Source organism: Rissa tridactyla, chromosome W (assembly GCF_028500815.1).
Source record: "Rissa tridactyla isolate bRisTri1 chromosome W, bRisTri1.patW.cur.20221130, whole genome shotgun sequence".
In the NCBI taxonomy this organism is placed as follows: Eukaryota; Metazoa; Chordata; class Aves; order Charadriiformes; family Laridae; genus Rissa; species Rissa tridactyla.
In genome coordinates this window covers 19070028-19090310 of record NC_071496.1, presented here as the reverse complement: position 1 = coordinate 19090310, position 20283 = coordinate 19070028, and the positions used below count along the sequence as shown (strand labels likewise).

Genomic DNA, 20283 nt, shown 5'->3' with positions numbered 1-20283 from the left:
TCTTTTGGGTTTCTAAGACCCACCTCTTGGACTCCACCTCTTCAAGTGAGATTTGTCTTGCAGACATCATTTGTACCATTTCCTCTGGCCAGCGCTATTTTTATTGTCAACAATGATCTCGTGCCTTTGTTCTTATCTTACTAATATCTAGTTTTTTCTTTCCCCTTTTGGGGGAAATTCCAGTATTCCACCCCCTTGGCATACACTTGTTGAACTATTTGCCCTAAGTACCCTCTATTAAATAGGGCTGTTGATTAAATTGCCTGGTTCTAAGAAAAATATAACATCTGGGCTGGTAGCAGATGCTTGACTTACCATCCATTGCAGGCATTCAGTGATGCCCTAATTTAATAAAATCAATCAGGTATACCCAAGGAGATTTCTCCAAACCATCTTGCCTGCACGCATGTTATTCCAATGTAAAAGGTGGCTCGATTCTGGCTCTGAAAAGAAGGTACTACTAGATAACCATACAGGTTCTGGAGCCTTTCTCCTCCTTTCCCCCCCTCCCTTTCTTTTAAATCGTTTTGTTTTCATTAGACTGCACTATAGTCCCTCTAGGTTAACTCTGAATTTCTCACAGCTGCTCTTAAAGCTTTTGAAATACCAAGAATAATAAAAAAAAATAAATTAGCTTAAGTAACAGTGAAAACAAGTAATATCGTATATAACTTGAAAAGCTTTTAGAATATTAAAATTAAGTTTTAGAGGCTTTTGCTGTCTCTGAAGAACAAGGGAGAATGCATGATGGCCATAGTTTATACCATAGATGTTCTGACTTGGTTGCTGTTAAGTGTTCAAAATGTTGGTGCCATTTGATTTTTAGGAAGTTTCTTAACTGTTTTGAGGTATTTTCAAAACTACTGAAAGAAAAATCACAGAATCACAGAATTGTAGGGGTTGGAAGGGACCTTCAGAAATCATCTAGTCCAGCCCCCCTACCAAAGCAGGTTCACCTAGAGCATATCCACTATGTTCGATAGCTAATAAAAGATTATAACTCATTACAGGGTAACGATCCAAGTCATTATGAACATGAATTGAAGAATGACATAAGGTTCCTGAGTTAAGTGAAAAGTTTAAGATTAACTGTTTAATGAGGCCCAAATGTTTAACAGTTGGAAAGAATTGAGTTAAATTACTACTGTTCCTTTGACTTTTTTAATCCTTTCACAAATCCCTTCACAAATTGTAATTCTGTTTTAGTTTCATTACTTCTTCATCATAACACTGTATGTATTGTTGTCCAATTTAAAATTTCACTCTGCTGTACTAACTGCATGTCTTAAAATACAAATGAGCTCAGAATTTCAAGCTTCAGCCAGTGTTTCAGAGAATTTAAAATCAATACAAAACATTTATAGGACTCTTGTATATAGGACCATCTTGGCTGATGTTTTTTGGGGTCATGTTTACAGTTTTATAATATACACAGTATACAAAATGAATGGCATCTAAATAAAAATCCAGCTTTGACTGTAGGATTTAAAAAGTTACAACAATTTTATAAATTACAGAATCACATAATGGTAGAGGTTGGAAGGGACCTCTAGAGATCATCTAGTCCAACCCCCCTGCCAGAGCAGGGTCACCTAGAGCAGGCTGGACAGGAATGCATCCAGGCGGGTTTTGAATATCTTCAGAGAAGGAGACTCCGCAACCTCTCTGGGCTCTGTGCTCTGTGCTCTGTTCCTGTGCTCTGTTACCCTCAAAGTAAAGAAGTTCCTCCTCATGTTGAGATGGAATTTCCTGTGTTCCAGCTTGTGCTTGTTGCCCCTTGTCCTGTCGCTGGGCACCACTGAAAAGAGTCTGGCCCCATCCTCCTGACACCCACCCTTTAGATATTTATAAGCATTGATGAGATCCCCTCTCAGCCATCTCTTCTCCAGGCTAAGCAGACCTAGGTCTCTCAGCCTTTCTTCATAAGAGAGGTGCTCCATTCTCTTGATCATCTTTGTAGCCCTCTGCTGGACTCTCTCCAGTAGTTCCCTGTCCTTCTTGAACTGGGGGGCCCAGAACTGGACGCAGTACTCCAGATGTGGCCTCACCAGGGCAGAGTAGAGGGGGAGAATGACCTCCCTTGACCTGCTGGCCACGCTCTTCTTAATGCACCCCAGGATGCCATTAGCCTTCCTGGACACAAGGGCACACTGCAGGCTCATGGTCAACTTGTTGTCCACCAGGACTCCAAGGTCCCTCTCTGCAGAGCTGCTTTGCAGCAGGTCAGCCCCCAACCTGTACTGGCGCATGGGGGGGTTATTCCTCCCCAGGTGCAGCACCCTACACTTGCCCTTGTTGAATTTCATTAGGTTCCTCTCCGCCCAACTTTCTAGCCTGTCTAGGTCTCGCTGTATGGCAGCACAGCCTTCTGGTGTGTCAGCTACTCCTCCCAGTTTTGTGTCATCAGCAAACTTGCTGAGGGTACACTCTGTCCCCTCATCCAGGTCGCTGATGAATATGTTGAACAAGACTGGACCCAGTACTGACCCCTGGGGAACACCGCTAGTTACAGGCCTCCAACTAGACTCTGCGCCACTGATCACAACCCTCTGAGCTCTGCCATTCAGCCAGTTCTCAATCCACCTCACTGTCTGCTCATCTAACCCACACTTCCCCAGCTTACCTGTGAGGATGCTATGGGAGACTGTGCCAAATTACTATATAATATATTAATACTTGAATGACATCTTCCTCTCATCTCTTCAATTCTTGTCATACTTTTCTCCACTCCTCTTCAGATGGGACTGAAAACACTTTTCATGAAGTTTAATGAATACTTTTTGTAACATGAGTCCAAGTTAATTACTCAGTACTTTGACATAATGAAATGTTATTTTGTGTGGAAGCAGGGGTTGTTTGACAATCCTATTAAGTTTGGTTATAGCAACTGTACACTGTTTTCTACAGTTATGTTTCCCTGACTTAAACAATGCAGATAAATAACTTCTACTTCTTTTGTTTTCTTTTCCTGAAGTCGAACAACTTATCCTTACACAGAAACCCAGATGTATAACCAAAACACTGGGGGAAATTACTTCGATACTCAAGGAAGTTCTGCACAGGCAACAACAGTGGTCTCCTCTCATAGTATGGTGGGCACCGGAGGGATTCAGATGGGTGTTGCAGGAGGACAGCTCATTAGCAGCTCAGGAGGGACCTATCTGATTGGCAATTCAATGGAAAATTCTGGTCATTCAGTGAATCATACAACACGGGCCTCCTCAGCTACAGTAAGTACTTCAGAACTATGTTAAATCTTTGGGGATAGTTTCTTAGTCACTATGATGTTCCTGCATGCTGACATGTTTCTGTAGCAAAAAGCATATTATGTTGGCAGAATCAGTAATATATGGCTTTGTCTTGTAAATATTTTCATTTAGTTTATCTTTGTGCATGTTAATAGTATTAAGTGAGTGCTGTCATGGTTTAACCCCAGCCAGCAACTAAGCACCACGCAGCCGCTCGCTCACTCCCCTCTGGTGGGATGAGGGAGAGAATCGGTGAGAAAACTCGTGGGTTGAGATAAAAGTAGTTTAATAGTTTTTGAAAATAAATAATAATAATAATAAGGAAAAGAAAAAAATAACAGAGAGAAAAATAAAAGTGTGGACTTATCCTTGGGCCACGATCCCTTCAGAGGTATACCTGCTGTGGCACAGACATAACCATGACCACAGACACTTTGAGATATACCTGATCTGGCATGGACTTATCCACAGCCACAGACTCTTTGGGGTGTCCTGCTCCTGTGTGGACTCATCCACAGATCACAGTCCCTTCAACTCGACTTCACACTGGAGTTCCAGTACAGCAGCACAGAAACATCACCGATGCCTTGGCCATCTGCCAGCCCAGGCGCATCGTCATTGCTGTTATCAAAATGTTCCCAGGCACAGCAGAGTAAGCTAAGTGCTACAGCAGTACAGCAAGCAGCGAAAGCAAAAAGCAGGCACTAATAAGCACTAGACTCTAATATACAGTGAGGCAAGCAAGCCCCATGGCAAGCACAGGAGCCTGTCAATTAATAGCTAAACAGCAATAACAGCTATAAAATTGATCTAGCACATTCCAGTCAAATCTGTTGCTATATTGAACCCTTCGAGCCCCATGTTGGGTGCCAAAAAGGACCGTCATGGCTTAACCCCAGCCAGCAAGTAAGCACCACACAGGCACTCGCTCACTCCGCCCCTCAGTGGGATGAGGGAGAGAATCAGAAGGGTAAAAGTGAGAAAACTTGTGTGTTGGGATAAAACCAGTTTAATAATTTAATAATAATAACAACAGCGATAATAATAATAATATTGTAAGGAAAAGAAAAAAAATAACAGAGAGAAAGATAAATAAAACCCAAAAAAGACAAGTGATGCAAATGAAAACAATAGCTCACCACCAACCGACTGATGCCCAGCCAGTCTACAAGCAGCAGCCCCACCAATCAACCCCCTAGTTTTATTGCTGAGCATGACATCATATGGTATGGAATATACCTTTGGTCAGTTGGGGTCAGCTGTCTCCCCTTGCAACTTTTTCTGCACCCCCAGCCTACTTGCTGGTGGGGCAGTGTGAGAAGCAGAAAAGGCCTTGACTCTGTGTAAGCACTGCTCAGCAATAACCAAAACATCCCTGTATTATCAATACTATTTTCAGCACAAATCCAAAACATAGCTCCATACTAGCTACTACGAAGATAATTACCTCTATCCCAGCCAAAACCAGCACAGTGCACTGGGGAAGCTCACATGCATAAGAATGTGGATGAGACTGAAAATTTGTAGAATTTGTTGAATATTTCTTCATCCACATTTGTATAAGTTTTTATTTTAAAAGCTCTAGTACTTCTACTCTTTCCATTATGGACTTGAAACTGAGCAGTGATGTTGGGAGTCTGTGGTTTATTGCAGTTCATGAATTTTTGCCTGAGTTTATAGCTCAAATATATTAAGCAGAGGATTGTGTTTGGTTTACCCTACTTACATGTTAAATGCTCCAAAGGTGTGCTCCAGGTGGTCCTAAATGTGGCATCTCCTTGCAGCTGCTGCTTCTGCATTATATTAACTCTGGGTTCTAGTATCTAATCTATGAACAAAGAGTCTATTCTATTCCATACATGGTGCCTAGGATATATGATTGAAGGAAGCTATCCTATTAAAACAGAGAAAGGAGCAAGTACTAAAACTGTGGTGGGAATGGAAAATGTTCTATGGCTATTAATGTGGATATTCTTTCATTCTCCTTTCATGGCTATGTGCTAGCCTGATTTTAACACAACCCTCAAGCCTTCCCAAGAGATCATTTACGCATGAAAACAGCAACTAGGGCCAGTCAGTGAGGAGGAAAGGAAAACATGAGTTGGCTGGTTAAGAAGACTGGGACTGTGATCCAGTAAGCAGGAAAGGGTTCTGGTCTTAGATAAAGAGATGGTGGAAATTACTGGAAAGGCAAGAGCCAAGAACCAGTGGGTGGAAAGAAGAAAGTATGGTGGCAGACATACAAATCTAACAAAGAGCCAAAATGCACAGCTGTCTGGGAAAAAACTTTAAAAAACAAAACAAAAATAGAAACACTGACCGGATAAACAGCTCAGAAAAGTTGTCTCCATACAGGTACAGGAGATGATGCCTATGTGATTTTCCTGATATAACTGCTAACGATTTCATTTGTAGATAGTACCTTAAAAGGAGATGGAAGGAGGAGCTGTCTGAAACAACATAAGTTGTAGTGCTATTTCATCCACCAGTAAACTGTATTTTAGTATGGTTGATAATTCGCCACAGAAAAATTTAGGTTGTAAGAGACCTCCAGAGGTGATCAAATCCAACCTTCTGCTCAAAGCAGGTCTAATTAGATTAGGTTGCTCAGGGACTTGTTCCATCAAGTTGTGTACACCTCCAAGGATAGAGGTTCCACACCCTTTCCAGGCAACCTGTTCTTGTATTTGACCACCCTCATGGAAAAAAGTATTTTCCTAATATCTAATCAGAATTTCCCATATTACAACTTGTGTTCATTGCCTCCTGTCCTATTGCTGTGCACCTCTGAGAAGTGTCTGTCTCTATCTTCTCTGTATCCTCCCGTTGAGTAGTTGTAGAGAGCAAAGAGGTAACCCCTGAACCTTCTCTTCTCCAAGCTGAACAGGCCTAGTTCTCTCAGCCTCTCTTCATATGTCATGTTCTCCAGCCCCCTAACCATCTTGGTGGTCCTCTCCTTGACTCGCTCCAGTATCTCCATGTCTCTCTTGTACCAGGGAGCCCAAAACTGGACACAGGACTTCGGATACAGTCTCACCTGTGCTAAACAGAGGGTAAGGATCACTTCCCTCAACCTGCTGGCTACACTCTTGGTAATACAGCCCAGGATGCATTTGTTCTTCTTTGCTGCAAGGACCAGGGGATGGAAAGAAGTACGGTGGTAGACACACGAATCTAACAAAGAGCCAAAATGCTGCTGGCTCATATTCAACTTGCTTTCCACCAGGACCCTCAAGTTCTTCTCTACAAAGTTGCTTTGTAGACAGTCAGCCCCCCAGTGTATATTGTTGCATGGGGTTATTCCATCTCAGATGCAAGACTTGGCATTTATCCATGTTAAACTTCATGAGGATCCCATCAGTCCATTCGTTTGGCCTTTCCAGGTCCCTCTGACCTCTAGCATATTGAGCACCTCCCCCCCCATTTGGTGTCATCTGCAAACTTGCTGAGAGTGCATTCTGTCCCATTATTCAGGTCACTAATGAAGACCTTAAACAGCATTGGTCCCAGTACTGATTCCTGAGAAACCCCACTCACAGCTGGACTTTGCACCACAGATCACAACTCCTTGAGCCCAGCAGTCTAGGCGATTTTCCACCCACCTTATCAATCACTTATCCAGCACACATCTCAACAATTTGGTGATAAGGAGATTATGGGAGACTGTATCAAAGGCCTTTCTTCAGTCAATGTATACAACATCCACTGCCTCCCCGTGTCCACAGTGCCAGTCACCTCATCATAGAAAGCAATGAGTTTGGTCAGGCGTGATTTGCCCTTGTTAAATCCCTGTTGGCTGCTCTCAATCACCTTCTTGACCTTTATGTATTTACAAATAGTTTCAGGAGGATTTGTTCCATAACCTTTCTAGGGACTGAGGTGACACTGACTGGCCTGTAGTTCCCAGTATCCTCCTTTTTGTCCTTGAAGATGAGTGTGATGTGACTTTTTTCCAGACATAATGAACTTCCCCCAGTTGCTGTGACCTTTTGAGGATGACAGAGAGCTGCCTTGCAATGACATCAGTCAGCTCCTTCAGCACCCTTGGATGCATCCAACCCAGTCTTGGCTTGTGTACATCTAAAAGGCTTAAATGCTCCTTAACTGCATCTTCCTAGCTACAGGAGACTCTGATTTCTAGAAAGCTCCAGCAGTTCTAACAGGCTCTGTCAGCTGTTCTTGATTAAGAGCTTCATTGAGCTTTTGTTCCAGCTGACTCCTGATTAGGGACAGTCAAGCACACTTTCAGCAAATACTAGGGAGTGGCCTATATAACTGCCAGCCTGGAACAAAATGAACAGTCAGCAGTTTGTAGTGAGTGGGCTCTAGGAACTCTACAATGGTGGGAACCTGTTACAGAATCACAGAATGGCAGGGGTTGGAAGGGACCTTCAGAGATCTAGTCCAACCTCACTGATAAAGCAGGGCCACCTAGAGCAGGTTGGACAGGAATGCATCCAGGCAGGTTTTGAATATCTCCAGAGAAGGAGACTCCACAACCTCTCTGGGCAACCTACTCCAGTGCTCAGTGACTGTCACAGTAAAAAAGTGTTTCCTGATGTTCAGATGGAACCTCCTGTGTTTCAGTTTGTGCCCATTGCCTCTTGTCCTGTCACTAGGCACCACTGAAAAGAGCCTGGCCCCATCTTCTGTGCACCTTCCCTTCAGGTATTTATATACATTGATAAGATCCTCCCTGCCCCAAGAATTCTCTTCTCTAGACTAAGCAGTCCCAGCTGGGAGCCCAGAACTGGACACAGGACTCCAGGTACACAGTACTCGACTAGTGCTGAATAAAGGGGAAGGATCACCTACCTGGACCTACCGGCAATGCTTTGCCTAATGCAGCCCAGGATACCATTAGCCCTCTTTGCGGCAAGGGCACACTGCTGGCTCACGTTCAGCTTGGTGTCCACCAGGACCCGCAGGTCCTTTTCTGCAAAGCTGCTTTCCAGCTGTCTGGCTCCCCTGGCATGGGGGAGGACTTCCTCCCCAGGGGCAGGACTTGGCACTCCTCATTGTTGAAGTACACGAGGTTCCTGTCAGCCCATTTCTCCATCTTGTTGAGGTCCCTCTGGATGGCAGCACAACCCTGTGATGTATCAGCCAACTTGCTGAGGGTACGCTCTGCCCCATCATCCAGATCACTAATGAAGCCGCTGAACAGTATTGGACCCAGTATTGACGCCTGGGGTACACCACTATTTACTGACCTCCAACTAGACTGTGCCACTATGACCACGGAATCCTCTTTGAGGATGGAGGACTGCTAGGCAGAGACAGGATCCACATGACCAAGTGGGGCACAAACAGCTTTGCCAACAGGCTGGCCAACCTGGTAAGGAGAGCTTTACACCAGGAATGATGGGTAAGGGATGACCAACAGTCAAGTGAGGAAGTCATAGACTGGATGGGCAAGCAAAGGATGTGGGGTAAACAGGAGGGACCTCATAATCAACAAAACCAGGTTGAAAGTGGACCACTTCAAGCATATGCACATAACTAAGGAAGTGTCAGGAGATCAGCATTATGGGAAAGCTTTCATGCCCTTTTGAGGAAATTGGTACAACTGGGTGCCTCTCTGAAGTGCCTGCACGCTTATGCATGCAACATGGGGGAAAAATAGGAGAAATTAGACATCTGTGAGCATTTGCAGGGCTACAATCTCAGGGATCACAGAGATATTGTGGGATGGCTCATACAACTGGAGTGCTGCAATGGATGGATGCAGAATCTTTAGGGAAAACAAGCCAAGAAGGCGCTCTATATGAAAGAGGAGCTGGAATGGATGGAGCTTTGCCTAGGAATGGATGATAAGCCAGTTGAGAGCTTAAGGGTCTGGGTTAGATGACGTAGCAATGTGGGTGGTGTTGTGGGTATCTGATACAGACTGCCTCATCAGGAAAAAGTAGATGAAGTCTTGAGGTGGGTTGACCTTGGCTGACCGCCAGGTGCCCACCAAGCTGCTCTATTGTTCCCCCTTCTCAACAGAACGGGTCAGTCAGTATAGAGTACTGGCCACTTTTATCATTCAGCAATGTCTAAGGCCAGCTGAATGGCTTTTACCTCTGCAAATTGGCTCGATTCACCTTCTCCTTCAGTCACTTCTGTGACTCATCACGTAGGACTCCATACAGCAGCTTTCCACCTTCAATGCTTTCCTACAATACGACAAGATCCATCAGTGAACAGAACATATTGTTTCTCATTATCTGAGAGTTCACTATATGGCAGGGCTTCCTCATCACAAGTCACCACCTCCTCTGGTGGCATTCCAGAGTCTTTGTCTTCGGGCCGATTGTGATCACTTCTACGATTCCTGCAAAATCTGGGTTTCCTATTTGAGCTCGCTGTGTGATTAAGGCAACCCACTTACTCCAGGTAGCATCGGTAGCACCAGGAGGAGCTGTGCTTCAGTACCAATTACTTCTGATGCAGCTCTAACTCCTTCATATGCTGCCAAGATTTCTTTCTCAGTTGGGGTATAGTTGGCCTCAGAGCCTTTGTATCCTCCACTCCAGAATCCTAGGGGTCGACCTCGAGTCTCCCCTGGTGCTTTCTGCCAGAGGCTCCAGGTAGGGCCATTGTCCCCAGCTGAAGTGTAGAGCACATTTTTAATGTCCTGTCCTGTTCGGACTGGTCCAAGGGCTACTGCATGCACAATCTCTTGTTTAATTTGCTCAAAGGCCTATCGTTGCTCAGGACCCCACATAAACTCATGTTTCTTTTGAGTCACTTCATAGAGAGGTTTCACAATCTGACTATAACCTAGAATATGCATTCTCCAGAAACCCACAACACCTTAAAAAGGCCTTTTTGTTAGTAGGTGGGGACATAGCTGTTATTTTGTTGATCACATCCATTGGGATCTGGCGACGACCATCTTGCCACTTAATTCCTAAGAACTGGATGTCTCCTGCAGGTCCCTTGACCTTACCTCTTTTTACAGCAAAACCTGCTTTCAAAAGAATCTCGATTATTGTCTTACCTTTCTTGAAAGCTTCTTGTGCTGTATTATCCCATACAATGATGTCATCAATGTATTGCAGGTGTTCTGGAGCTCCACCCTGTTCCAGTGCAGTCTGGATCAGTCCATGGCAAATAGTAGGGCTGGGTTTCCACCCCTGGGGCAGTCGATTCCAGGTGGACTGGATGCCTCTCCAGGTGAAAGCAAACTGTGGCCTGCCCTCTGCTGCTAAAGGAATAGAGAAAAAGGCATTAGCAATGTCAATTGTAGCATACCACTTGGCTGCCTTTGACTCCAGTTCATATTGGAGTTCTAGCATGTCTGGGATGGCAGCACTCAGTGGTGGTGTGACTTCATTCAGGCCACAATAGTCTACTGTTAGCTGCCAGTCTCCATCAGACTTTCGCACTGGCCATATAGGGCTGTTAAAGGGTGAACGAGTCTTGCTGATCACTCCTTGGGTCTCTAGCCAACAAATCAGGTTCTGAATGAGAAACAGGTAGTCTTGGTTAGTGTGATACTGTCATCAACGCACCGTGGCAGTAGCAATTGGCACCTACTGTTCTTCAACCTTCAGCATTCTCGCCACAGAAGGGTCATCTGAAAGGCCAGGTAAGGTAGACAGCTGTCTCTACAGCTAAGTCTCTACAGCTAAGTCTCTACAGCTGCTATACCAAAAGCCCACTGATACCCTTTTGGGTCTTTGAAATACCCTCTCTTGAGGCAGTCTATGCCAAGGATGCACAGAGCATCTGGGCCAGTCACAATGGGGTGCTTCTCCCATTTATTCCCAGTTAGGCTCACTTCGGCCTCCAATACAGTCAGTTCTTGAGATCCATCACTCCAGAAACAGTAACAGATTCCGTCCCTTTATTATTCAATGGCAATAGGGTGCACTATGTACCAGTGTGCACCAGTGTCCACCAGGGCTTTATACTTTTGTGGCTCTAATGTGCCAGGCCATCGAATCCACACAGTCCAATAAACTCAGTTTCCCCTCTCCTCCTCCTGGCTGGAGGCAGGGCCCCCCTAATGTTGAGGACAACATCTACAATTAGCAGATGAGTTCCTATCTGGACCAGAGAACAGCTTACCATGGACTGGAGCAGCCACCCTCCTGCAAAAATTCCTTCTTCTATCTATCTGCTTTACCTTGCAACTCAAGCACTTGTGTTTGTAGGACCAGGGTAGGGTTGTTTTTTTTTTTTTTTTTTTTTTATCCCATTTACTCATATCCTCTCCATAGTCACAGAGGCAAAGTCGCAGCAAATCTCAGAGTGGGTCCTGTTTCTCTTTAATTGGTTTTATAGGAAGGTGTTTTTTCTTAATGACTGAGACGTGGGTCTGTTGAGGGGAAGGGTGGGATTCTTTCTCCATCCCAGACAGTTTATCAAACAGTTTATCATTTTTCTTAGCTATTGCCTCATTTTGCTCAGCTATTGAATTGGTCATTTCCTCTATTTTCTTAGTCATTTTTTCCTACAGCTGCCACAGTGAGGGGATGAGAGAGACTGTCTTCATGCTGTCGTACCCTGTTAGCCACTTCATTTACAGGTGGTACACCAGCATCAGATCCTCCCCAAACCATTGTTGACAATGTATGGGAGTACATCAATGGTGCACTCTGCACAAGCTTCCTTAGCAAAGATCATTTGCATGGCATTTCATCAGGGTCTACGTTCACCTGCCAGTCACCTCTCGAACAGACGGTTCCCTCAGGTACTTGATACCTTTCTCCATGCTGGTCCACTTACTTGGACAGCATTCCATATCATCCTTAAAGGGATACCTGCCCTTTACAGCTGATAGCAGTCACCTCCAGAGACTGAGAGTGTTTGACTTTCTCCCAATCGCTTTGTCAATACCTCCATCTCTGGACAGGTTTCCCAACTGCCTGGCTTCTCTACCTTCTAAGTCTATGGAATCAGCCCCATTGTCCCAGCACTGGAGCAACCGGGAGATAAGTGTCTCCCCTTCTTGACGACTGAAGTCCTTCCTCATGTTTCTCAAATCCTTCATAGAGAAGGATTTAAAAGTTATCTCTACATCTGAGTCCTCCTTCTACATTGATGCTGCCTGAGAAGGACCCTCTCCTTTATCTGCTTTAGCAGGACCCTTACCTTTATCTTCATCAGAAGAACTCTCTCCCATGCTGTCTGGCTTGAGCTGGTCTTTGTTGTATGTGATAAGGGAACAAGCTGAGCTCCTTTTCTGCTTTGTTGCTGCCCAAGAAGGACCCTCCCCTGGATCTTTATCAGAAGAGGCAGGGGAAGGAACAGATTTCCTTTTCTGCTTCCTGGTCACTGGGGCAACTTGTTCCAGTTCTGTTGGAGTTTGAGTACCAGCAGTACTCATTGGTGAAGCAGCTGGAATAGTGACAGTAGTGGCTCATGCTGAAGTAGGCAGCAGAGTAACTTTTACCACATGCTGCTGAGTGGATGGTGTGGGGGGTGGGGTGGCTGGCATGGCCAATGCTGCTGGGGCCAGTGCCGCAGCTTCCCCCATTACAGACAGGGGCAGAGGCATAGCTGGGGCCAGTGGGGGAGTAGCTTGGGGAGTGATTTGCGTCTGTGCTGGCTGTGAATTGACCCATGGGATTTGAGTAGCAGCAGCACGTGTCATACAATACACAGTACTGCACTGACTTTTAACACAAAACCACCCCTGCAACACATTCAGGAGAACCAGGAACAAAATCACAATCTTTAAGAAGTAACATTCATTTTCAAATCAGCCCAAGAAGTTTCCATCCCCTAGCTCTTTGACATAAGCATTAAAGGGCAAGCTAAACCTTCCCCAGGTGAAACCAAAAGTGTAATTAGTAATAAAATCCATCATGTGATGCCCAAAATATGCAGGTACAGCCATTATCCAAGTAACCATATTATACATCTGAATGCCAAACCATACAAAAATAGCATGTTTAAACCACCACATACAAATACAAAGAGCAAGTAAACCATGCAACATATTCAGCAAGTTCAGCAGCATTGTATCTATTAACTTCAAACAATGCTCTCTAAAGGCACGATATAACATTTCGCTTAGGAATGACATTCCTTGAGAAAACTGGAAGCTCATGCCCCACGTTGGGCACCAATTAATCTGTCATGGTTTGGGCTGGGTTGGCCAATGACAAGACAACAGATGCTCTCCCCCACCTCTCACTTCAAGGAGAGGAAGAAGAGAGATAAAGAGATTCTTGAGTTTTGAAAAAACTAAACTACTTTAATGAAATATTAGTAATAAAATTTAAAAAAGGAAATAATAAAATAGATACAATATATACAAATATGCACAAAACCAGGTCAAGCTCCCAGGGAGATGTCACTGGCAAGTACTGGGAAAGTTCCAGATTGAACTCAGTGACAAATGAGAAATGGAACACACTGATGGGGATCAAAAGTCAGATGAGCCGAGAGGGCCCTCCTCAGACATCAATCATTAAAGACCATCAAAAGAAGCCCAACCACCCACACCAAAAAAAGTCCTTATAGAGAACCCAACATAATCCCTTTAATCCCTCAGTTTTTATACTGAGCATGGCAGATGGGATGGAATACCCTATTGGTCAGTTTGGGCCACCTGACCTGTCCACAGGTGCAACCCCTCCACAGGGTAAACAACCAAGTCAGCTGACCCTGGTTGCCACAGCAACAAGTGTAAGCAAGAGCCTCTCTCACTGAACAGAAAGTTGGCTCTGCTTCACCCCAAATCATTACCAAAAGCCTAAGCACCTACATGCTCCAAACATTCTTCAAGTTGATCTGGCTATCATCAAAATTGCCAAAAAGCTGCTCTATTGTTCCCCCTTCTCAACAGAACGGGGGAGAAAAATGGGATGAAAAGCTCGTGGGTCGAGATAAGGACAGGGAGATCATTCAGCAATTACTGTCACAGGCAAAACAGGCTCGGCTTGGGGAAGATTAATTTAATTTATTGCCGATTAAACAGAGTAGGATAATGAGGAATAAGAACAAATCTAAAGCCACCTTCCCCCCACCTCTCTCTTCTTCCCAGGCTCAGCTTCACTCCCGACTCTTCTACCTCCTCCCCCTGAGCGGTGCAGGGGGACGGAGAATGGGGGTTGCGGTCAGTTCATAACGCTTTGTCTCTGCCTCTCCTTCCTCCTCACGCTCTTCCCCTGCTCCATTGTGGGGTCCCACCCGTGGGAGACAGTCCTTCACAACCTTCTCCAACGTGGGTCCTTCCCATAGGCTGCAGTTCACAAACTGCTCCAGCATGGGTCCTTTCCACAGGGTGCGGTCCTACAAGAACAGACTGCTCCAGTGTGAGTCTCCCCACTGGGTCACAGGTCCTGCCAGAAGCCTGCTCTAGCATGGGCTCTCCACGGGCTGCATCTTCCTTCAGAGCACACCCACCTGCTCTCGCGTGGGGTCCTCCATGGGCTGCAGGGTGACAATGTGCTTCACCATGGTCTTCACCCTGGGCTGCAGGGGAATCTCTGCTCCGGCACCTGGAGCGCCTCCCCCCTCTCCTTCTTCACTGACCTTGGTGTCTGCATAGTTGTTTCTCTCACCACATATTCTCACGCCTCTCTCCCAGCTGCTGTTGTGCAGCAGGTTTTTTCCCCCCCCTTCTTAAATTTGTTATCACAGAGGTGCTACCAATGTCTCTGATTGGCTCTGACTTTGGCCAGTGGCGGGTCCATCTTGCAGCTGGCTGAAACTGGCTCTTTCCGACATGGGGACAGCTTCTGGTGTCTTCTCATAGAAGCCATCCCTGCACCCCCCACCTCTACCGAAACCTTGCCATGTAAAGCCAAAACAGGTCTTCTTCAGGCAACTGGAATAAGCCTCATGTTCACGGGCTCTGGTTCTCATGAGAGACTTGAACAACCCCAATATCTGCTAGAGGGACAACAAAGCAGGGCACAAGCAACCCAGGAGGACAGTTAAGCAGTGCAACTGGTTGCCCAGAGAGGTTTGTGTAGTTTCCGTCCTTAGATGTTTTCAAGACCCAACTGGGTAAAGCCCTGAGCAAACTGGTCTGAATTCAGCACTGACCATACTTTGAGCAGGAGGTTGGACTGGAGACCTCCTGAGGTCCCTTCCAACCTGAATTATTCTTTGATTCTATATTATGTAACAATTATTTAGTTTCTGATTTACCAAACAGAACTGACCACTTCACCTAAGACCCTTTCAAGAAACTTATGATCAGCAGTGAAAATTCTTTTTGGCATTCCTACAGGTTCATCAGTAATTGCAACAATTGTTTCCTATCTCCTGAAAACTTTCGTCATGAATTTTCCGCCTTCAATTTTTGCCTAAGTGCTTTTGCTTTTAAAGAGCAAAACCCTACAGGAAATGGCAATTATTGCAATACTGCAGTTTCCTCAAGTAAGCTCGAAGTACCCTGAACCGTTGCCAACGTGCTGTTTATTTTAGTTCTGAAGAACAAAATGCAATGTGCAGTGTTCAAAGACAGTATCAATAAGCAATATATAAGAATGTGTTTAACTACTTGCTCTTACTGCTGTGAAATCTTGGTGGTGGAGAATGAATGCTGCTACAGTAATGAAGAAGAAAAAATTAGAAAAGGGAAATCATATTATCTTTAAGTGATTTTTTTTTCACTACCTCTAAGAAGAAACAGTCCAAGTAAAGACTGGATTTTGTTTATGAGGCAAAACACCATGTTTGGTAGAGTAAGAATTAATGGTTAATGGAAGTCACCTAATATGAGAAATGCCCTTTTTCAACTTGAGTAATCGATGAATCCTGTAATTAAGAACTTCTGCTAGCAAAGTTAGCCAATCATCTGCTTAAAAAGAAAGAAATATTTTATTTTTCACAGCATCCTTTTCTTCAAATTTATAGTGATAACTAGTTTATGTAACTGCCCCCAAATGTGGATGCTCATTTGCAATTTAATTTGGATTTATAAAATTTCTGTATTAGCTCTATGGAACAGGCTTTTTTTGTCCTTTTTTTTTTGTCCTTTTTCTTTCTTGAGGTTTCCAGGCGAAGAACAAATGTTCTTTTGTACTGTCAATCATCTAACTCACTTATGCTTCTACGTAAACATTTTTGTATGCACTTACTAATTAACTAAGCATTCACTCATGTTAATTTATTACTCGCAGAATAAGAAAAAGTCAAAGTATAAGGAATACTGTAAATAATGTGTCAATGATATTTAGTTCTTTAAGGAAAATATTATTTTTTTTCTGGACAAATGCTATGTAAAACACCTAACATAAGATCTTTTTCACCCCACTGTATTACAGGATGATCTGTTTGAAAAAATAAGTGTGGAAAGAAGCAGCTCAGTGTCATCCTGATTTTAAAAAAAGTCTTTAGCTATGAAGAAAGAGGAATTTTAAATTCTAAAGAAATAATGTTCCCTCTTTCTAGCTAAACACTATATTATTAGAGGACAGTGATGTATAGAGTGATCACAAATTTCTAATGAGCTCTGAAAATGACACATTAAATTAAAAAAATTTGTTGTCCTCTGTCCTGTAAATAGAGGTTAACATACCCAGCCGTTACCAAAAGCCTAAGCACCTACGTGCCTCAAACATTCTTCAAGTTGATCTGGCTATCATCAAAATTGCCAAAAACCTCTTCCAGAGAATCTTAAGAACAATCTGGTGCAAAATAAACGGCCTAAGTTCATTCTGATAGTTTGCAAAGTGTTACTAAACACACATTAAATGATGTAGCAAAAAAAGTTACGAGGAGAACATTTATTTTAGATAAGCATTCAAAAAGCTTGGGTTCTCATCTGAAATCTCTCTCCTACACAAATCTCACAAATAATAAGATTTTGCAGTCTTTCCGGTACTTGTAATTGCTGAAATTGAGAAATACAATGTGAAAAATATGTTGAACATAACTTCTCTGCCTGGAATAGGAACTCCCAAACAAGTTTGTTACTGTCCATCTTGTCATTTGTGAAGAGATAAAAAGGCCATTCTCAGGGGAAAGGTTCTACTGCCAGTAACACACAGTGGCTCTGGTCTTTTGCTAGAACTGCTGCTGCTGCTAGGACCCTGCAGCCTGAACCCTCAGCTGTATTGAAGGAGGATCAGGTGGTCTGTGCTTATTGGGTTAGGAAATGGCGAAGGCAACAGGAAGAAGGCTCCTGCTCCACCTGCATATATCCAACTAAAGAACAGGCTCAGTACCTTCGAAGCAGATGAGGGTCTGGGAACTCTGTCCAATGAAGCAGCCAAGCTAGCTAAGCCTGAGCCACGCAGCAGCACCAGAAGGAAGTGGCAAGTGATAATAGTGGGAGACTCCATGCTGTAAGGGATGGGGGTCCGCATCTGCCAACCTGACCTGCTGTGTTGGGAGGTTTACTGCTTGCTGGGGGTCGGATCCGGGATGCTGTGGAGATATCGCCAAGGTTTGTCCGACCCTCGGACTATTACTCCTTGCGAATCTTCATGTGGGCACCAACGATACTGCCAGAGGAGACCTGGAGCATATCAAGTGTGACTACACGCATCTGGAGGCAATGGTCAAGGGCATGGGGGCCCAGGTAATGTTCTCCTTGATCTTTCCAGTGAGAAGCAAGGGCTTGGGGAGGAATGGAAGGATCCTGTGGGTCAACAGTTGGTTGCCCGGCTGACGATGACAATGTATTTTATGACCATGGGGACCCTTTTCTAAGGATTGAAGACTGCTAGAGAGAGATGGGATCCACCTGACCAAGTGGGGCAAAACCATCTTTACCAACAGGCTGGCCAACCTGGTGAGAAGAACTTTAAACTAGAAATGACAGGGGAGGGAGATGACGACTCACAATCAAGCGAGGGAGTGGTGGAATGGGTTGGCAAGCAAAGGGTGCAGGGTGTTATGGAAAAGCTTGTAATCAGCAAAACAGGGCTGAAGGGGAGACGCTCTGCTGGACGCAATTCTTACAAGCAAGGAAGCTTTTCTTACAATTCTTACAAACTGGTTGGTGATGCGAAGGTTGGGGGGGGAAGCCTGGGCTGCATTGACCATGAGATGGTGGAGTTGAGAATCCTGAGAGGAGGAAACAAGGCAAATGGCAACTCCAAACTTCAGGAGAGCATACTTTGGCCTGTGCAGGGACCTGCTTGGAAGAATCCCATGGGAGACAGTCCTGGAGAGCAGAGGGGGTCTAGGAGACCCATTTGATATTCAAGGATCACCTCCTCCAAGCTCAAGAATGGTCCATCACAATGAGCAGGAAATCAAGAAAAGGTGACAGGTCTGCACGGACGAACAAGGAGCTCCCAACTAAACTCAAACATGAAAAGGAAGCATACAGGAGCTGGAAAAAGGGGCAAGTGACCCAGGAGGAATGCAGAGACACTGTCCAAGTGTGCAGAGATGGTGTTAGGAAAGCCAAAGCCCACCTGGAGTTGAAACTGGCGAGGGATGTGAAGAGCAACATTAAGGGTTTCTACAGGTACATCAGCAGCAAAACGAAGACCAGAGAAAACGCGGGCCTGCTGCTGAATGGGGCAGGAAACCTGATGACAAAGGACATGGGAAAGGCTGAGGTACTGAATGCCTTCTACTCCTGAGTCTTTACTGATAAGGATTGCCTTTGGGAATCCCAGGCCTCTGAGACCAGAGGGAAAGTAGTCTGCAGCAAGGAAGAATTTTCCTCAATAGAGGAGGACCCAGTTAGGGAAACATGTAAACAAATTGGAGATGCACAAATCCATGGGACCTGATGGGATGCACCCATGAGTGTTGAGGCTACTCTCAATTATCTTTGAACAGTCATGGTGATCAGGGGAGGTTCCTGGGGGCTGGAAGAAAGCAAATGACACTCCAAGCTTCAAGAAGGGCAAGAAGGAGGATCTGGGGAACTGCAGGCTGGTCAGCCTCACCTCTATTCCCGGGAAGAGGATGGATAAAATAATCCTGGAAGCCATTTCCAAAGAAGGTGCTTGGTAGGAATCAGCATGGATTTAGGAATGGGAAATTATGCCTGACCAACCTGATAAGCCTTCTACAATGAGTCAACTAGCTTGGTGGACGAGGGGAGAGCAGCGGATGCTGTTTATCTTGACTTTAGCAAGGCTTTCGACACTGTCTCCCATAATATCCTCATAGACAAGCTGACAAAGTACAGGTTAGATAAGTGGACAGTGAGGTGAACTGAAAACTGGCTGAACTGCCAGGCCCAGACGGTTGTAATCAGAAGCATAAAGTCTAGCTGGAGGCCAGCCTCTAGTGGTGTCCCCCGGGGTTGATCCTCGGGCCAATACTGTTTAACAACTGCATTAATGACCTGGACGATGTGACAGAGCGCACCCTCAGCAAGTTTGCAGATGTTCCAGAATTGGGAGGAGCGGTTGATAGACCAGATGGCTGTTGTGCCATTCAGAGGGACCTCGACAGGCTGGAGAAATGGGCAGACAGGAACCTCATGCAGTCCAACAAAGGGAAATGCCAAGTCCTGCCCCTGGGGAGGAACAACACAATGCACCAGTACAGGCTAGGGGCTGACTGGCTGGAAAGCAGCTTTGCGGAGAAGGGCGTGGGGGTCCTGGTGGACAACAAGCTGAACGTGAGCCAGTAACGTGCCATTGCAGCAAAGGAGGACAATGGTATCCTGAGCTGCATTAGGAACAGCGTTGACAGGAGGTTGAGGGAGGTGATCCTTTCTCTCTGCTCAGCACTGGTGAGGCCACACCTGGAGTCCTGTGTCCAGTTCTGGGCTCCCTGGTACAAGAAGGACATGGGCATACTGTAGCAAGTTCAGCGAAGAGCCACTGCAGTGATGAAGGGATCGGAGCATCTCCCATAGGAGGAGGTGCAGAGAGAGCTGGGATTGTTCAGCCTGGAAAAGAGAAGGTTCAGGAGGGATCTTATCAATGTGTCTAAATACCTGATGGGAGGGTGTACTGAAGATGGAGCCAAACTCTTCTCAGTGGTGCCCAGTGACAGGACAAGAGGGAATGGGCACAAATTGAAACATAGGAAATTCCGTTTAAACTTAAGAAAAAATCTCTTTTACTCTAGGGTGGTCAAACACTGGACCAGGTTGCCCAGAGAGGTTGGGGAGTCTCCATCCTTGGAGATATTCAGAACCTGACTGGACAATGTCCTGAGT

The 20283-nt window shown here is 45.0% G+C and overlaps 1 protein-coding gene across 1 annotated transcript in view; it reads left to right on the top strand.

The window, feature by feature from the left end:
- LOC128901971 (transcription factor RFX3-like) overlaps positions 1 to 20283 on the top strand; it is a 225794-nt gene that overhangs the window by 102414 nt on the left and 103097 nt on the right. Inside the window, exon 4 of the mRNA XM_054184188.1 lies at positions 2975 to 3230. Coding sequence (XP_054040163.1) covers positions 2975 to 3230 — 256 coding nt within the window. The remainder of the gene's footprint in view (positions 1 to 2974; positions 3231 to 20283) is intronic.